The sequence below is a fragment of the Cyphellophora europaea genome (genome assembly GCF_000365145.1).
Source record: "Cyphellophora europaea CBS 101466 unplaced genomic scaffold supercont1.1, whole genome shotgun sequence".
In the NCBI taxonomy this organism is placed as follows: Eukaryota; Fungi; Ascomycota; class Eurotiomycetes; order Chaetothyriales; family Cyphellophoraceae; genus Cyphellophora; species Cyphellophora europaea.
Genome location: NW_008481797.1, coordinates 58254 through 76893, shown reverse-complemented (window position 1 = coordinate 76893; position 18640 = coordinate 58254). Strand labels below are relative to the sequence as shown.

At 48.0% G+C, this 18640-nt stretch overlaps 3 protein-coding genes across 3 annotated transcripts; 1 reads left to right on the top strand and 2 right to left on the bottom strand.

Moving 5' to 3' along the window:
• Window positions 1-5706: 5706 nt before the first annotated feature.
• HMPREF1541_00016 (uncharacterized protein) lies at window positions 5707-6033 on the bottom strand (the record flags this gene model as incomplete). The annotated part of the gene is made up of 1 exon (XM_008712325.1): window positions 5707-6033. One exon carries the CDS (start codon window positions 6031-6033, stop codon window positions 5707-5709), a length of 327 nt encoding a protein of 108 aa, XP_008710547.1.
• A 1032-nt stretch (window positions 6034-7065) lies between these two features.
• On the top strand, window positions 7066-7744 carry HMPREF1541_00015 (uncharacterized protein; the record flags this gene model as incomplete). The annotated part of the gene is made up of 2 exons (XM_008712324.1): window positions 7066-7660; window positions 7695-7744. The coding sequence occupies 2 exons, from the start codon at window positions 7066-7068 to the stop codon at window positions 7742-7744; spliced, it is 645 nt and encodes a 214-aa protein (XP_008710546.1).
• Window positions 7745-10613: 2869 nt separating this feature from the next.
• HMPREF1541_00014 (uncharacterized protein) lies at window positions 10614-12110 on the bottom strand (the record flags this gene model as incomplete). The annotated part of the gene is made up of 1 exon (XM_008712323.1): window positions 10614-12110. The coding sequence occupies one exon, from the start codon at window positions 12108-12110 to the stop codon at window positions 10614-10616; it is 1497 nt and encodes a 498-aa protein (XP_008710545.1).
• Between the last annotated feature and the right edge of the window lie 6530 nt (window positions 12111-18640).

Sequence of the window (18640 nt, the reverse complement as noted above, 5' to 3'; positions counted from 1 at the left end):
AGTGGCTCCCTTAGCAGGTCTTTATTAACATCCCTAGAATCAGTAGAGTTCTTAAATGGCCAGATCAATATGGCCACAATAGATCATAGGTCTACATTTAATATCAAAGGTGTCACAACTTCATTTCTCCCTTGGCCACTACACAACCACACAATCTTAGACCACAGAATAATTGTTACAACTATAATACCTAGACCTAAGCCTGAATCTTAACAAAACAGTCTAATAGTTAAAGGGCTTTTCACGTGATCCAACATATTACCAGAAAATTGCTGATAAGCACATATGTTTATATTTAAGGTTCCATGTCATCTTTATAGACTAGTTCTCAATATTAGAGTTGTTCCACAACTTGTCCTCCTGCACTTGCTCAAGCTATATACTCTAGTTATTCAGGCTAGAAGCAGTCCCTAGCTCAGCAGGAAGGATAGTCTCTAGTAATCACAATCAAGATAAGCAAGCCTTAGATAATAATCTCAGGTTGCAATGAGTGACATGACTCTGTTATTAGCCTTAAGGGAGTGATAATCAAGCCTGACAGCATGGTCAGTCACCTAGGTCCAGGCGCAATAAGGCGGATCATCTGCAAGTCCACAGACAAACAAAGGACGTGACCTTATATACTAGCCCGGCTAAGCCCCCGCACCTCAGTCACTCAGCCATGACAACACTCCAACCAGACCCAGCTGCCCATTACTGAGACCAAATCCTGTGTTCTAATAAGTCTATATGGTTGAAATATTAGAAGCAGTACCAAATCAACCTGGACAGCATAGTCACTATCATACAGCCTAGAGGACAATCTACCACGCTATTCATTGTGCATTAAATCATGAACAGGACATCATCAGATCAGCTAAGCCTGTTACAGCACCTGTGCCAAGAATTGGCATTCATGCACTTTTATAAGGCCTATAGCTCTACACACCTGTATCACTTCATCTATAAGTACATGGACATGACATTAGAACACCTTATAGGAGCTCCTGTGTACCCTGAGGAGAAGCATATTACTGCCATCACGAGACAGGTAATTCATAGTATATAGTGATATCAAGCAAACATTAATAGTTATAGCTCATGCAAGGATTAGTGTTTCTTCACCATAATCATTACTTCCACGGCAACTTGAAGCTCTCTACTATTCTCGCGAACCAGAATAGAGAGGTCAAGATCAGTATACTACCTATGCTCCACCTATTATACAGATCCTAACTGCGGACAGCTAAAGGAGATGTTTATTGAACTGATCCCAAGAGATCTAAAGCATCTTGTCTTCAAGATATTCAGGCTCTCAGCAAGATCATCATGTTTTTGGTTACTAAAAGCTCAGGGGAAGAGTGTCATCTAGAGGAGACTTGATATTCCTCTAATGTGCTTAACTTTGTGAGTCAGGCTAATATCTTTATAGCAGACAAGTTGAACAAGGTACTAGTCTACTAACCAGAGTCATGAAAATTACTAACCATAGACAGCACAAACTCATTAGTGGTGATTAGTCTTATAACAACCTCGTCTAGCTCTTTAAATTTACTCTGATAATGGCTCAATATAGGCACATCCTGCCTTGGCAGGAACCAAAGGGGAAGTAATATAGGCAGGATGACAGAAACATTGCACAATACCTAGACATTTAATAGCCCTTAGCTACCTAACTATAAGTTCGCTCTATCTAGTCTTAACCTAACATAGATCATCATAATCTTAGATTATACTCCATAATAGTGACAGTACCACTTAGCTAGTAATAAAGCTTAACATGGCTATGCTGACTTCTAGACACAAAGTTATTCTACAAGTAAGCCATCCTATTCTAGAGGGTCATAATCTTGTACTGTTATACTCTTAGCCTTCAGCCACAATCCTGTAAAGTGTGAGTGTATTTGCTATTTAAGCTTAACACCAGCCTCATGTTTACTAGAGTAGTTATTATTGAATTACATAGCGGTACTTCAAAAATAGTTATATATACTAAACAGGTCCGTTATGGATGGATATATTATCACATCTACCTTTAAAATACTACATAGTTATAAGTGCCTCTAAATACCACACACGCTACTAACATTAATCTCTTGGTACAGTATATTACTAACTTTTAAGGGGTTCAAGTCCAAAACATCAATTTTCTGGTTAATAATCAAGTTTAGTAAGCTCCACTCTCTAGTCAATTAGACCATGGATAGTCTTTCTGATTTTGCTGTATATGTCACAATCAGCTGATACTGCAAATACTATTAGATATTGCCTTTGTGTATTATTTCAGACTAACCTATAATGAGCGTCCAAGAAAGATTCTATCACATATTTATACCCACTTTCTTGGCTGAAAATGTTGTGCTAGGGCTGGCTACATAGTCTAAGAGAGCATGCTATTATATAAACACCTGAGAAGATATTAACTCTTTCTAATTAGCATCCCCCTCAAAGAAAGCAATTTAATGGTGGTCTCCTAGCTCTCACTCTAAGGGGTCAATATAGCTGTGATAGTAAAATATGGCCACTATAACGATCTAATAATATTAGAAGCCAAGGGTGGGTGAAATTAGCAGTGTAGAGCTTATATATTAGTCATGAAAACTATTAGTCTGTAGAGCCTGGTTAAGGAGTTCTCTTACAGGGAATCCTTGATCTACTACATAGTCAGTCTAGGTTCTTTCATCCTATTAGAATAGCTAACCCACCTAGATAATCAAGTTACCATATTAAATACACCTTTTACACCTTGGTGCAGCTGTTATGTGAACTTCTAATGAGGTATTCAAGGTAAGGTAATTAAGCCATAATACCCTATTTAGCTACAACAAGAACCACAGTGCCATATTCATTCATAGGGACAGTTCACCCATGAGGCCTACTAAAGAAGGCAATATAGCTGTTCAGGTGGCCGGCATGAGATCACTCTATATGCTCTAGAAGTCTCCGTGACCACCCTCATGCTGGCTTGATCATAAGCTAACACTCCTGGCTAGTTGCTTCACATGTAGCTGCTACAACCATAAAAGGGTGACTTTCAAAAGCTGACCAGATCCTAATGCCTAGTATATAGAGATTAACATACTGTCCAGCCTAGTAATTAACAATAGTAGAACTTCAGAGGTATAACAGGGTAGAGGTGCCTATGCTTTAAATGTGGACTCTAGGAATACCATGGTAGAAAAATCAATTCTAAATCAGTATCTATAGTAACTATAAGGTGGGCATGGCTCTAAATATAACACACACTCCCAGTATATACCCTTTAATCAAGGAATTTATGGCTGAAATGTGATACCATAAAGCTAGCTATATGCCAGCAGCCAGTACCTGATGAGTGTATAAGAAGAGTTTATACAACAGCCTTTACAAGTAGACTACACAGAGTATACTAAGCAGAGTTAGAGTAGAAGTAGCCTGTTTATAAAATTAGTGCCCCTGAGGTTTGTATCTACTCTTATAGAACTAAAACTAACAATAACCCTAAACTTACTCTGAGTGTTAGACCATGCTAATCATGTTAATACTCTCAAGGCTAATATAGTGTGTATAGTAGTCAAAATCACCAGCACAACTCTAAACTTAATATAGAGGGCTTTAAAAGTTCCAAGATACATGTAGAGTAGATCAGCGGTATAAGATATATACACAGCTAGGTAGTAGGGTGCTATCTACACAACTAATATATATCCTATCTATTTTATAAGGCCACTACTATCACCTATATACAAGAATATAGCGCATAATAAGATTACTACCATCACTATCAGTTAAAGAATTACTAAGCAGGTACATCCATCTATCCACTAATTTAGTTTAATAGTATAGGGGATCCAGAGATGCTTGTCTACCACCATTCTCAAGAACTTAAGAAGAGGTGGAATAGCTTCAATAAGACGGCAGCCTATTATCAGCGCAAAAGTACTAATTACAACCAACGCATAGATATTAATAGGACCTATAGTGCTAGACTAGTAAAGTTAATACTATAGCCTGAATGTAATGACTAAGGATCATTTATATACACAGCACAGATCTTAGGACTACAAAGAGAATGCAAGCAGCTTATAAAATCTTGTCCTTTCACCTAGTCCATGTTTCTACTAAAATATATAGGTTATATACACCACAGTATCAACCTGGTAAGCTTGCAATATATTGCTATATCACCAATCCACCACAACACAATAGTGCTTTCAAGTGGTGACTAACTGAACACGGTGAATCCACCACACCTTTATAAGGGTACTATACACTGTCGCGTGGGCTTGTATATAAGTAATACACCAATTTGCGTGGTCTGGACAAGCGAGGCTGTGCTAGACCAATAATACAATAGTTGTATTCTGACTATGGCCGGCTTCAGCGTACGCACGCTAAATGTGAACTACTATAAGACCTGCGTGTCCACACACAGTCTACATTACCCCAACTCAACTCACCTGCTCGCCTACTTACCTCATATCACCTTATGCACAAGGAGAGTAGACGCCACTTTAGCTGCCAAAGATAGGACATTAAACACTTGGAGAATGTAGCCTTCAAGCTAGTCTATTAACCACATTACTAACCTGTGAGGAACTGAAGAGAAATATCCAACGCAGCAACAAGCTACAGAGGGATCAAGGATGGGCTTGAAGGAGATTGAGATTTAGTGCGAGGAATGTTTACAGTTCAGCAAGAGTAGCCCTTTTGGCTTAGCCTCCGTGCGTTAATAAATTATATGTGTGTGCCTGACAGGCCCTCTGGGGCATTTCTCCACGTGAAGGCTACCAAAGATGACTTTCAGTATCGTATTAGTGTACGGCTATTTTTCTGTTGTGGAGGAATGCCGCCACGAAGGTGATGAGATACACCAAAGTACGAGTTTGGTATCCTACTTGACGAACACAGGAGGGCATTTTTAAAGAAGCAGGCTCACCAACAAGATTCGTGCTTGGCACTTGGACGACTCATACCATCCAATCGCAAGCAAGCAAGCATGTGGATGACGCCCAGGTATTATACCATGCGAATAACACTGATCGCTAGAATGTCCAATCACAGGTCTATGACACCGCGCTTCAGGAGATAGAAGGCTCATTTCAGAATGGACACAGAATTTCGGTCTGGGTTGATACAGTTATCACCACAGCGCCACCAGACAATCTCTTGTATTAAGATTCTCAATACAATGCACAATTGATGATTAATACTCTGAGAGAAGTCCGAGGAAGGCACGAGCTAATACATGATTGTGACGAGTGAGCAGGCCAGATTGCCACACAGAAGAGCCTCTCAAATACTCTACATCCCAAGCATCATAAATCACTAATACAGAGCAGACATGTTGGCTATATCGCAGATGAATAACAAGAATGCAAACATGCAAAGCAGGGACCAGCACTTCAGATCCATAATCTGCACGATAACGATAACCCTTGTCCCCGGCCTGCTGTTGTCTTCTAACCTGACGCTACCACAAGGCAGCACAACCATGTAGCTGCAGGCGCCCATCTCGCTGATCACATTGAGCTTCTCAGTTGTTTAGAGCCAAGGAAGATTAGGTCTTCCCAGTAATACACTCGCTGATGCTGTATTTAGGAGCTGTATTCTATTTGGTTCTACCAGGCTGAGATGCTAGGCCGCGGTTTATACGGGCTTTAAAGACCGGCTTCCCTCATTAAACTTCACGACTTTTCCAGTGCTTTTAACCCGTCTATATGTTGTCCATAGAATTTCTAAGTTGCCTCAGGGCAAGTGACTCTCTAGCTCCCAAGTCATGTCGCTAATGGAGAAACCTTTCCACTTCACGTGGTACACCACGGCCGCCCGTCTTTTCTTGGCGCTTGCTTTGATGCCTACAGCGCTAATAAGGTCGTAGTCCCATATATCCTCTTCCCGAGCGTAGTCCTCACCAGGGCTGTTTTCTTCAGCAATAGTGGGCACATACTGTTGAATGACTTTGATGCCCTCGCTTTCAGGACAGTATGGGGTAGGCGATAGCTGCTGCATGGGTTGTGCCGCTGCTGCTTCGTGGCCATGTATATATGGCCGAGACTGTATGGGCCCAGCCATGACGAAAGGAATGCAAGAATGTGAAATAAGTTGGCAGCTATAAGGTAGCCAGGGACGGATCTTAAGTAGACGACCACACCAGCGGACGCTAGCAATATTCGATCGATGCGCACGTCGACCGAATCCATAAATAGATACTTGGCAGCTTCGCTGTCGAGAGTATACAGACGGGCTTGAGCCTCGTACAGAGTTGTGCGAGTCCGGTGTCCTATGCAAGCAACACCAAGTATTTTCTACGGCAGGAGGTGTGGGTCCACGCTTAACTAGCGAATCCTCATCTGCCCCACCAGACGTTTCAATGATACATAGAATACTTCGTCATTTGAACATCTCACGTCGCCCTCAAATGAGGCGCAGTCCTCGACAACACGCCACCTGCGCCATAACTTGGCAATGCGCGCCTGCACCATTCCTCAGGTTCAGACCCAAGAGCTGCGAAAAATGATTTTTCTTTTTTTGGCTGGCACATCTCCTTCGCCAATCTCTTTACTCAGAGACTACCAGCACCGATTGCGGTAGTATGCTGTGTTGAGGCATGCCCCACGACTTCCCAATCGATGGCATCACGCTCGACTGAGAACGGTTCTAAAATATTGGAGACCAGCGAAGCATGGGAGGAGGTTGATGGCCGCCTTGAATTCTCTCATATCAAAGTCATAAATCCGTGAAGGGCCTCAGTACTTCTACGCGAGAAGCTATTGCCGTACACCTCTTACTGAAGTCGACGTAACACCCTTTGGACCTGCGCCGAATTCCCGCATCAAAAATCTGGCCTCGATTTCCTCAGCAATTTATGCTATGGCGACTCTGCCGAACGCTCTCGTTGTTTCGTGGAACGATGTAAAAATTAGAGCAAGATGTCCATACTGCCTCGAGACACATGGCCACAGTTTCCCCGTGGGCTCCCATAACCAGAGGCAAAGTGACTGCCACGGAGGAGGAGAATATAGGCTCCTGTTTCCACAAGATAACGATCCTGCAGCCGCTGGGTACGGTTGGGAGGTTGACCGAGCCTTTTCCGTCTTTGCAACGATGAGCATGGGAGGCAGGTTGATCGAGCTAAACGAGAGACCGCCACACCGCTCGATACTTTCGTCCTTTGCTCATCTTCCTCGACCACATTACGCAGACGGATCACGGGATATGCATGATGAAGGCGAAGCTCTTGTGAGTTCCGCCGAACGATTGGATCTGAATGATGAAAAAGCCCATCCTCTGCTTCGCCCAGACCATAAAGACTTACCCGAAGACCCCTTTATGTCTGCCGATTTTCGCCACGATGTCTACGTATCCTCATGTATATTGAAAGATACACGGGAACTGCGCCGACTTTTCGAAAAGTATCCAGAGGCCGATTTCGTTTCGCAATCTGATGACGAAGGCAATAACGGCGTTCTACTTGCTGCCACCGAAGAGAATGGTGCCGCGACTGTACAATGGCTCCACGAGCGAGGTGCAACCATCGACCAGGCCAATCATTACGGCAGGACACCACTTATGGAAGCTGCCCTCTGGAGACGCCTCGAGACTGTGCGGTACCTTACTGCCCAAGGGGTAAATGTGCAAACCCGCGACGCGAATGGTATGTCTGCCCTGGATATATCTCTGAACTCGGCGCGCAATACAGGTGAGCGAATTTCACGAGCCTGCGCGGTCTACAGAGAAGCTACCGATGCGGATCGACAACGTGCCAGAGTCGAAAGCCATTTGAGGCCGTTGTCTAACGCTCGTGATCCTTCGGTGGGAGCACAAGACCATTCTCGGGGCGGTCCATCATTTTTCCATCGCACTGTCGATGGACACCTTGCACTGTATAGACCCAAAACGATTTTGTTGGTCCCAAACGGACAACCTTATAAAGCCTTTGCAGAACTTGATCGGGGACCAAATTATCCACTGATAACATCAATGAGTGGTTACACCTTTCCTACTTGGCCAAACGTCCTTGACAACAATCTCTGGTCCCACAGGGCGGATGATTTGCGCGAGCACCTTGGACTTCCGCGGAATATTGGCGCCGCTTCACATGTCGAGCCCCAGTTGCTCACATATCTGTTGTTTCATCACACTGTCGTCAGGTTCACTGATAACGATGACAATGTGGAGAATACTTTGAAAAAAGAAGGACTTCAGACTCTTATTGACGGTCTCCTACCACTGAACCCTATCCCGATTATCACTGTCAATAAGGGAGATTTCTGCAGCTCATGCCGGAATTTCTTTGACAGATTCGACCATGCATTTCCTAGTCTGAGAGTTCAATTTAGGTTCGTGGGAATCCACAACATTGCATAATACTGTTGTGCATGACTCTATTGAGCACGGGCTGAAAGACACGGTGCTGTAACGGCGCGATGAAGCCAGATGTGCGAGTTGTTGGGCTTGGAGGACCTAAACCCAGTGCAGGGGTCTGAATGAGCGACGACTACATACCCGTTCGTATAGCCACAGGCTGCCAATTACACCAGCTCGAGGCAGCCAGCGCCAGAACGAGCACTTGCGTTGATCACCCATTAGCAACGTTGAAAGCATTTAGGTAAATCTAACATTGGAAAGGTGTGAGGATGAACATACTGTAATGGATGCTCAGATACACCGCCTGTAGCTTCTGGAGGGCCATGAGGAAGAAGCGTATTGTGGTTGATGTCGACACATGCTATCACATTGCTGCCTTCCCACCTGTTCTAGTCCCATCCTCCCCTTCTTCTCCAAGCTGATCAAGCGCACGTAGTTCCCGTTGAAACATCTTCGTCTGCATCTGTTTGGCCGCTTTTGCCCATCGATCAGTGTTCTCTATGGTGCGCTCCTCCACCGTCATCTGCGACTCGACTTGCTCAAGGCGTTGCATATAAGCGTCGATTGCGGCTTTCGACTTAAGTGCTCTTGGGGCACCTGCGGTCAATTCGTCCACTTCTTTGAGTAGAACTTCGAGTCTTTTCATGGCGTCAAGGGAGCTCTGAGAATGTTGTTTTTCCAGCTTGCGCAACCGTTCGAATTCCTCCGAATCGAAGTTACCACTGCAGTAGATATCGAGCTGCTCGCACGGTTTGCATCTCGCACTCGATTCATTATACGTACAATATCGGCCACCATTATGACATTCTGGGCACGCGCCCATGGTGTCTAAGTGTGCGTGAGTGCTGGGCCTTACAAGTCAGAGGGCGGCATCAACAAATATTTTGGCGATGACGACAATCGAACAGACGGTGAAGTTTGAACCACGTGAGGCATCAAACGCAAACTGATGCTGTGACCCCGCAGGGGATATCATGTGACATTGCCCCTTGTTCCCCAACTGCGCAGTGGCTCGCCTACTCTTAACTCCTCAGCAGACTTGTCACGTGATAGTGCTGGCTTGCGGCCGCAGACTAGAAGATTCCATGAATCTGGACACGCTGTTCGCAAGGTCCTTCATGCGTACACGGGATCTTCTGCACTTGATGTTGATGTTCATGTGCTGTGCATGCGGAATACTTCACTGCCCACTGGGTGCCGACCCAGAAGCACCTTCTTCGCTGGAAATGGCTCCGAACCTTGCTCCCAGGCAGCATGCGGAAACCCGTGACATGATCATTCGTGGGGTGCTCAAAGATCGGCAAAAAGCCCTGGTTGCCCAGTGTACCGATCGAACTATCCGCCGGCATCGAGCCAACCTAGCGTGTTTCGGCAGCACTACTGCCCCTCGAACTCGTAGCGGTCGACGCTCCTCGGTGAACACAGCTATGCGAGCTGCCTTGTTTGAATACCTGGTCGAAAAGCCTGATACAGATTTGGATGGAATAAGATTGTTCATATGGGACGTTTTTGACACCCTTCTTTCTCGCTGGTCGATAAGAAGGGCACTTGCCTTCGAGGGCTGGTCCCCGAAAGCCATGCGACTTATCGCTAGGGGCAGGAACCCTGATGTGCGCGATTACTACGAGTATGTTGTTTCCGAGATTCCTTCATATTGTAGGATGTATGTCGATGAGTCGGGGTGTGATAAGGCGATTGGATACCGCCGCGGCTGGGCGCCCCGTGGTGTCACACCCGAGAAGATTGTACAGTACCCGCGTGGAAAGCGATATCAGATCTTACCAGCTTATGACCAAGATGGGATTGTCTATTTTCGGATATATCAAGGATCTACTGACGCTCCACTCTTCTTGGAGTTCATGGAGCAGTTGCTACCTTACTGCAGCCCCTTCCCGGGAAAACGGTCAGTCATAATAATGGACAACGCGTCCATTCATCGAGGCCCCGAGATCGAGGCGGCCTGTGCGCGGGTAGGAGTCAAGCTGATTTACCTGTCTCCGTACTCACCTGACAAGAACCCCATTGAGGAATTCTTTGCGGAGCTCAAGGCGTTCATCCGGAAGCACTGGATGGTGTTTGAGGCAAACCCGGAGTACGAATTCAAAACTTTCCTCGAATGGTGCATAGACGAAGTGGGAGGAAGGCAAGCGAGCGCACGAGGTCACTTTCGCAACGCCGGAGTAACCATAGAGGAGTATGATGGATGTTGAATATGTATAGCATTGGTCATTGCATAGTACAAGTCTGGCCTGATTTTCGAAAACAAAGCCCAGCTGTATGATGTGCTACTGAAGAATCCGCTCTCCTTGTTGGTTATCCGCATGATCTAGCTTGCATCGTTTGTGGAACTGTTTGATGTCGCGATAGAATCGCTTTGCGATACCTATCTCCACTCCTGCCTCACTGGCGAGCCACTGAGGATCCGGATTTTCTTCCTCAAAGAGAAGTTGTAGGTCGATGCATTTGCGAACCAGAAAGTCGGTGGCCTTCTGAAAACCCGCTCTCCAGGATGAGTCTTTGATTGTTGATTGCAGCCAGCTGCCATAGTCCTTGAGACGCTCATCACGAAACCCATGAAAGCTGATTGGGCTCACTTCTGCTTTGGTGACTGGTGCCGCCTGTGCTGCCGTGTGAGCTGGCAGGACATTGGTGATTTGGATTGGCAGCACGCTGGAGGCGGGTGCCGTGCTGTGAGTCTGTTTGCGCCGCTCACTCTGCTCCGCTTCCCTGTAAATCTGTTCTCGGAGATCCTCGGGCATGTCCTCATGCGACTCTATCACGACTCCGGTTCCCTTACGGCGAATGAGGGTCCGAAGGTGATGTGTTTTGAGTTCAAATCGCTTGTTCTTTTGAGAATCGAACCAACACCAAGGTCGCAAGTCACAGGGTGGACCGGGACAGTGGAAAAGACGGTACATACTCTGCCATGCGGCTGGTCGGCCCGTCAACGCTTGTTCGGCGTTCGCCTCATCCGTGAGTTCAGCCCGCTGTTGCTCTGTGGCACTACCTCTTGCTCGTTTGCCATTTGCGTTGACGAAGTTCGATGCAAACTCCGTAGTGATTTCCACATACCGAAAGCAGATATTCACTCGCAGCTTCTTCCCTTTACGAAATAGCTCACTCCATTGCAGCAGTTTACTCTCCACTTTTAGCCAGTCAACATCTGTTTTTGCGTATTGCGCCACAAAATCGTCCTCGGATCTTTGTGTCACCTTTATCTCAATATCTGTCTCATTGGGTCGAACAGACCGAGGGGGGAGAATCTTTCTCTTCAACACCTCTTCAAGTCGAGGCAGGAGGACGCAGGGGCCGTACGAGGTCGGCTGTAGTACGATGTCCTCAATGGTATTTCTGGATACAATCGATTTATTGATCATCAGTCTCCAGTCGATCCGGTAGTGGAGGTACCTAGGCGGCTGCTCATCGTAAGCTGCGTCAGGGTTCCAGTCTCTTATCTGCACAAAGTTTAGGCCCTGAGTCTGAGGCTCAGGAATGCTCAACGAAGCAGACCGACTCCATCTGGGCTGTCCCTGACTGTCCGTGTACAGTGCAGGTGTTGGAGCGTTCGAGATTTGGGAGACTGCACTCTCCGCATAGTAGGGTGTCACATCATAGTCAGGTGCGAACGCATAGTCTTCCCCAGATGAAACCAGTGACCCGTCCGGATCATTCGGGGAAGCGTCCATTGACACTCTGACGCGCAAGGTATGGTCCTGTCGGTCTTGCAGAGTGCGCAGGATCGCTGTCCCTGCAATGTCCACGTGTCCAGTTCGGTCGTCCATGGGGCATGGGGCCGGTGATTCTCCGCGATTCCATGTACTGCACGTGACTTCAATCTCAACTTCTCGGCACCAGATTCGCAGCATCTTTTTATTTCTCACGACGCAAAGTCGTCACGCAAGCTTTGAGACTCGAGTCTCTTGACGCTCGTCTCGGTCCAGAGGTGCAGTGGGGGCTGCGCCGGTACATCGGCCGTAACGAGGCCATTGATCTGTAATGTTGGTTAGGTCTCAAGGATTAAGCGCCAGAGATTCAGGTACTCCTAGTCTGTATATTAGTCATTTTAAGGTCAGGCACTTGAGGGTGCAGTTGCAAATGATGGCACGTCCTTCGCGCTTGGAGGATGCTCGAGCGAAATGCACAGGGTGAGTCGCGAGCTTTTGGTGGCGGCTGCTGGGCATACCGAGCTCAGCAGAGCTCGCAAGACAGCATTAGAGACGTGTGTGGGTGTTGAAGCATAGGTGTTGAGCGCAGAAGCTTCACCTTGGACGCATGCTCGACTTTGGAGGATGCTCGAAGAGATACACAGATTTGTGTGGGATGGCTTGGGCAGGAACCGCAGATTATAGGGGGTCCTACAGGCCGCCTGGGCTGAAAAGTTAGCCGATCTCGGCACGAAGGGCGCCTTGATCAATTTAAATGACAGTTCTGCTTGACGCGCGTTACATTCTGATTACGACACTGCCGGGCGATGATTCGCTGTGAGGTTACTTGTGATCTAACTACAACCGGAAAGATGGATTTTATGCTGGATCCACTCGCCACCTCCCAATAACACTTTTTGTAGCTCGGATAGGACACCGGACTCGCACATCTACTCGTGAACAGATGCGAGATCTCGCTCCTTCGCTCTTGCTCTACCGATGAGATAGAACAGCTGTTAAGGATCGATGTGTAGCATCGGAGAGAGGCTCACCTTGATTGTTCTCTATGAGAGGGACGATGGTATTGAATCCCACAGAGGACCAGCCGGTGGCTCTTTCGCTTCACAACATGTAGAGAGCTGATCTAACCCCACCGTAGCAGCCAACTAGGCGTATCAGGCACGAATCATTTGTCGCGAAGAAATCCCTTGTAGCTGTTGAATGTCGTCGCGCCCCAGCAATGCTATGTATAGGCTGGGGGGATTTCCTAAGTGCGTACTTGGGAAATATCGGGGGTCGGCACCCTGTGTCTTGGCATCCGGCCCAATTCCGGTTGCTACCCCACCGGAGCACTGGAAAATACGGTCGACGAGTCGTCTGCTTGCGCAAATTGCTTCCGATGTAGTCAGAGCGCATGCTAAATCAACCACGCTTGTACCTGGGTCTTATCTTGCTCAAGCGTATCCTCTCAACACATATTTCGGTCGGCGTCGTCATAGGACGTGAAGAAGTGTCGATTTCCTCTACTTTACGGACCCCGTTCCCGGTGCCTGTCACCGTGGCTGGACTCGCCATTTCCTTCCGGCGCCAAAGCAACCACCAGAATACGTGGTTCAACAGCCTGCGGGTCGGCTATTCTAGGAGTCTGCAAACGTTGTTTGGACAGGGATGCGGCCACGATATCTACGAGACATCCTCTTCGTATTTCTCCCCGGCCATTAATGCGCCGGTATTCTAAAAACCTGTTCGATTTGCCAACCGTTGATCACCATGTTTCACGATAATAAGATTGACGAAGTGTTTCTGGAGTTTCGTAGATGGAGCCGCCAATTGGGTGGATCGAGTACACCCATTATCCAGGATATAATCAGGTCCATTAAACGGGCCACTAACAAGATCCGGCGCAGCCATTGGCGAGTAGAGGATGGACCTCAAGACAGAGTGGCGGAAGAGGCCCATGGTGGAAGGTTTGAGGACCGACAATCACGCGGCAACCACTCTTTGCTGGGGCATGAGATGTTGTCAGTAGGGTTGACGGGTAAGAGTGCCCGCAGCAAGATTTTCCGAACTACAATTGACATGGTCTCTGACACAGTACCTGGACACATGCGCGCAGGTCTCGACTCCACTCCTAGGGCTCCTGTTGACAACAATCCCTTGTATCAAATTGGTAAAAGGTATGCGGTTGGTGAAGCAATCGCCACGCATACGACGGACAAAGGAGATAACCGAGTGCCGCAAAATCAAGGTATATCAAGTGTGGGTGGTTGAGAATGGGGATCAGATCAAGAGGCGGGAGGGGGAATGAATGTAGATTACAAAGCAGGACCTGCCGGCGCAGAAACCCTTGAGAGTGACGGTCCCAGTCGGTTTGGTCGGAAAGGTGACGCTACATGCACTGGATTATGTTGGCACAGTGCTGACCTAGAACACAATCGCGTATAACAGAATCTTCCGAGCGGCAGTGGTTGAGATGAAGAACAGGCACGGGACTGGACGCAACCCCGGACACAAGACCAGGCGCAGGAGCAGAAATTGCGGAGGTCATCGCGAAAACGGAAGCCGCCTACGGAAGACAATAGTAACGGCTCAGAGAGCGACCCTGAGGTTCGTCCAGCCCGGTAAGCAGCACTTTAAGCCAGGAAGTCATTTTCGGGACAGTCAGCTCCCCTTACCCGGGATAAACAAAGGAAGCATACTAAAGATAAGCCCAAAGGGGTGGATAACCTCCCTCAGTTTGAATCACAACTAGGGAATAAAGCCACATTGATCGTATTGTGTGAAGCGAAAATGAACTGGCCGCTGATTTCCCAGACTGATCTGCCGATAGATAACAGACCCGCGGATGGCGCCTTTGACGGTCTCTCTTTCATGATCTCTCTTGGAAGACGGTTGAGTATGAGCCCAGCCGAAGCCTGGGCAAGTAGGATATTTCACCGAATCTGATGTGCACATTTCCATCAACTATACATGGCTGCTATCGAGGATGCGCGGACAGTCGACGAGTCTTCCTTTTTCAGGTTGAGCGATGAGCTCCTTCGCCGTCATGGAGATACCCCCATTCGACGATATGGCAAAGGATTTGGTGTATCGTCCGCAGTTAAGGACCGGCTGGTCAGAAGCTTCGCCAGAGTAGTCGAGGATGACCAGCAGGATCTCCGTGGGGACATCTCCAAGGCCCAGCCATGAACGCGAAGAGGCTGGACCAAGCGACAGGCTACTGTCACGGAAGCAACAGTGTGATGGCATGGTTGTGGCGAACACAGGTCGGGCCGGGGCACCTGTTTTGCAACTTGCACACCGGTGAGGTTAAGCCACACAGGAGGGAGGAGAAGGTTGGGACGCACAGGGTGGAGGCAGGGCCTTTATATGGTTCGAAGTAGAGCTAGGGTGGGAGGAACTAACGAGACCGGGGAAGGCGCAGGCGCTCTGGGTCAAAGCGAATCCACTTGCATGCAACCACACAACACAAACCGCACAGCCACACAACCAGTCCGCGCGGCTTTTACAGGATCCCTTCATGGGCTGCGGTGAAGGATTCGACAGTTGTTGACAAGTGTGACATGATCGCTGTGGGAGTGCTCAAGTGTTGCCAAATGGGCAGAGGTGTGTGGGCGTGATGTGAGGCGTTCTTTATCCCTACACCTACTCTACTCTACGTGACTGAGGCCTAATCCAGCTAGAATGGATCAAAAGCATCGCCTTATTCTTAAGTGTTTGCTGGAAATAGTTGTAGGTGTTGTCGTTGCAACTATGCTACCAGAGATTTATAGATTGATCATACATGCCTGGTTCCTTTAAGTCTTCCTTGCGTTAAGTCAAGGGGGTCACACGTATTCCCTCTTGGCATTCCTCTGCGGCCCAGGTTTCATACATACTTTCTTCTCAGGGCTACCACCCACATCCTTCCTGCCTCCTGCATGTTTTAGTGACAGACTGGCACTACTAGAAACCGGTGTGGAGGCAGTAGTAGCGGTTTTTAGAAGCTTGGGCGCACTTAGCTTCCCCAGCCAATATTGGTAGCTATCCGCTGTTGTGCCTCCGCTATAGTCTTAACTTTTCTTGGCCATCTGGCAATATTGTTCTGTCGTCGTTGCATCATGAAAGCTTCGATCCTGATGTATCTTCACGATACGCGGGAATTGGAGGCTCTTGAAGCGAGAGTTTAGCAGTCGATTAAACCCTGCACCAGCCACTTCCACTACGAGAGGACGCATAAAGACCGCTGCTGGACGTGGTTGGTCTGTAAGCTCCGTCTCGATCTCGGAAGAGACAGCCTCATCAACGGGCCCAATGTAGTGTGCCTTTCCATATCGGTTGAGGAAGCGGATGTCGTCAGTGGAGACAGCAGGTTGAGACACTGTCGCGACGATCCGAAAGGTGGGAGAGGGCTGTTGAGTGTTGTCCACCACAGCCGGGCTCATAACCTGTTGGGGGACAGGTTGAGTGGAAGGGAGCGTGTCTCCATGCGATGAGGTCTATTCCTAGCTATTCATCGACAAAATGAGGTGCTCCGCTCTCTCACTTGTTCGGTAGAAGCTGACTATATGCATTTGGCTTATGGCTAGGCAGAACAGGTTGCCTTAGGCATCAATGAAGGGGAAACAGGCAACCACCTACCTGTGAGTCATATTCTGAGCAAAGGGCCATGGATGCACTTTCCAACAACCAGATCACCCACCTCACCCTAATCCCGCAAGTTCTTCACCCACCCAACCCGGGCCCTTTGGGTGAGGTGGGTGGGTGATTGCGAACACTGTCGGATAGACGTCAACAAGGCGAGCCAATTCTAGCAGCCTCTATTCCCCTTCTGAATAGTTGAATAGAGAAATGTTGCCCGTAATTTTGCTCCGAGTTTTAGGTGGTATTTCTTTCGCGCATACAGAAATTTATAATCTGGCTCTTATGGCGTTATCGGCTAACAATGGGTTTGAAATCTAACGGCTCGGCCCTTTCCTCCCGCTGCAACGAGGTCTGGTTGTGTCACATCTAACACATGAATCCTCTCGGCTTCCATTTTAGGCATGATACCTGCCTTCTGAGGGTCCATTCTCTCATGATTATGACTCTCCGTTGAGTCGAGCTCCCGACATCTTCTTCCACCTCAACTAGAAGAATCAAGAAACGAACATCGGTCAAGCTTTGAATTGATGTCCATTCGTGTCTGGGTATGGTATCAGCCGCTGATATCGAGGCAGCCTTTCAGCTTACTGTATCGTCTATCTTCTCTTCTGGACTGCGACCCCCCTGTCTATTTGACGCATACACTCTGCTTTGCTGATGGCATGATGTTCTCCTGGCTATGGAGTTCGCGTTCCCTGATGAAGAGCTTTGTGTTGTCTGATTCTGGTGTGCCACTGCTTAATACAGGCCAACTAAGGCAATGCAGACGGCTGGCCCGGCTAGTTCCTCGATAGGCAAAGGTACGTCACTGGGCCAAGTTGCGGGGTTGAAAAGCCCCTCATTATCGACTTTATATGCAACAACCCTCCATGCTCATGGTCCTTTCGACGATGGCTCGTTCCAAAGCGACCACAGCCTTTTGTTGACAGGCAATACACTGCCTCTAGACTGTTTCAATTTAACATCTTGCAGCGGAACCAATTTTGGGGCCCATGGTAGCACTGATTCCGGCGCAAATTATCAGTTTCGAAATCCCAACGTTGCGCTGTCCATGCTCCAGTTCGCTTTGGTGGCGAATCTGCTACGTGCTCTTAAATTCGCGACGAAGAAACAAAGTACTCATACTCCTGCCACACAAAGAACGCACAGTCCGCCCAAAAACGAAGTTCCTCCAGCAATGCCCATCCCTGTGTATAAGGTCCTACCTAGTATCACCGCTGCAGCAGCAACCGTAGCCCGTGCCTCCAGATTGGGGAAAACTGACTTCCCTGCCCATTGGACCGTACTATGCACCCGGAGGATTGCCCTGTGAGAGACTTATAGATGAGTAGAAGTTCCTGTTGGATGCATAGCGATTCCACGTACTTGTGTGCACCATTGTGCCTTTCAAATTTTTGTATTCGAAGCCCTATGAGCCAATGCCATCGTCACTATTCACGCCACTGAAATTTCGAGACATTACTGTACCCTCACATGGCCCACAGAAATCGCAAGCTGCCATCGAATAGGCACACATTTGGACGGCCATAGTGCTTCATTCCATGCCTGGAACCCAACTGGTTGTACATCACCATCAGGCGTTCCGGCCGCAAGCAGCTAGAGCCACCCACCCAACAGACAGACCGATCTCACACTGTCGTTCTGAACTCGACAAGCGAAGAATAGCATACACGTCCGAGATGCCATATGTGCCTAGTTCGAGTTCATGGAGGCCGAGATCGAGGACCAACGCGCCTCCATCGCTACGCGGAATTGTGACAAGGGGGAGCTCCAGCTGACTGCACCGATTCCGTGGCTGGTCTGGGCGACGTCTGATGGTCGGCAGGAGAAGACTCTGCAATAGGGAGAACTTCCAACAGATATGGCAGGATAATGTTGAGATCCGTTTCAAGACGCGGTGGTCGAGACATCAGATTACCTTGGTCTAGCTGCTGACCATGATTTTGTGGGCTCTGGAAGATTGGGGATCACGTTTCCTAGACAGATCAGGGGAAGAACGCGATAGAGTTGAATCGGCGACCTGTCGCAAACGCGCTGATTCTGGT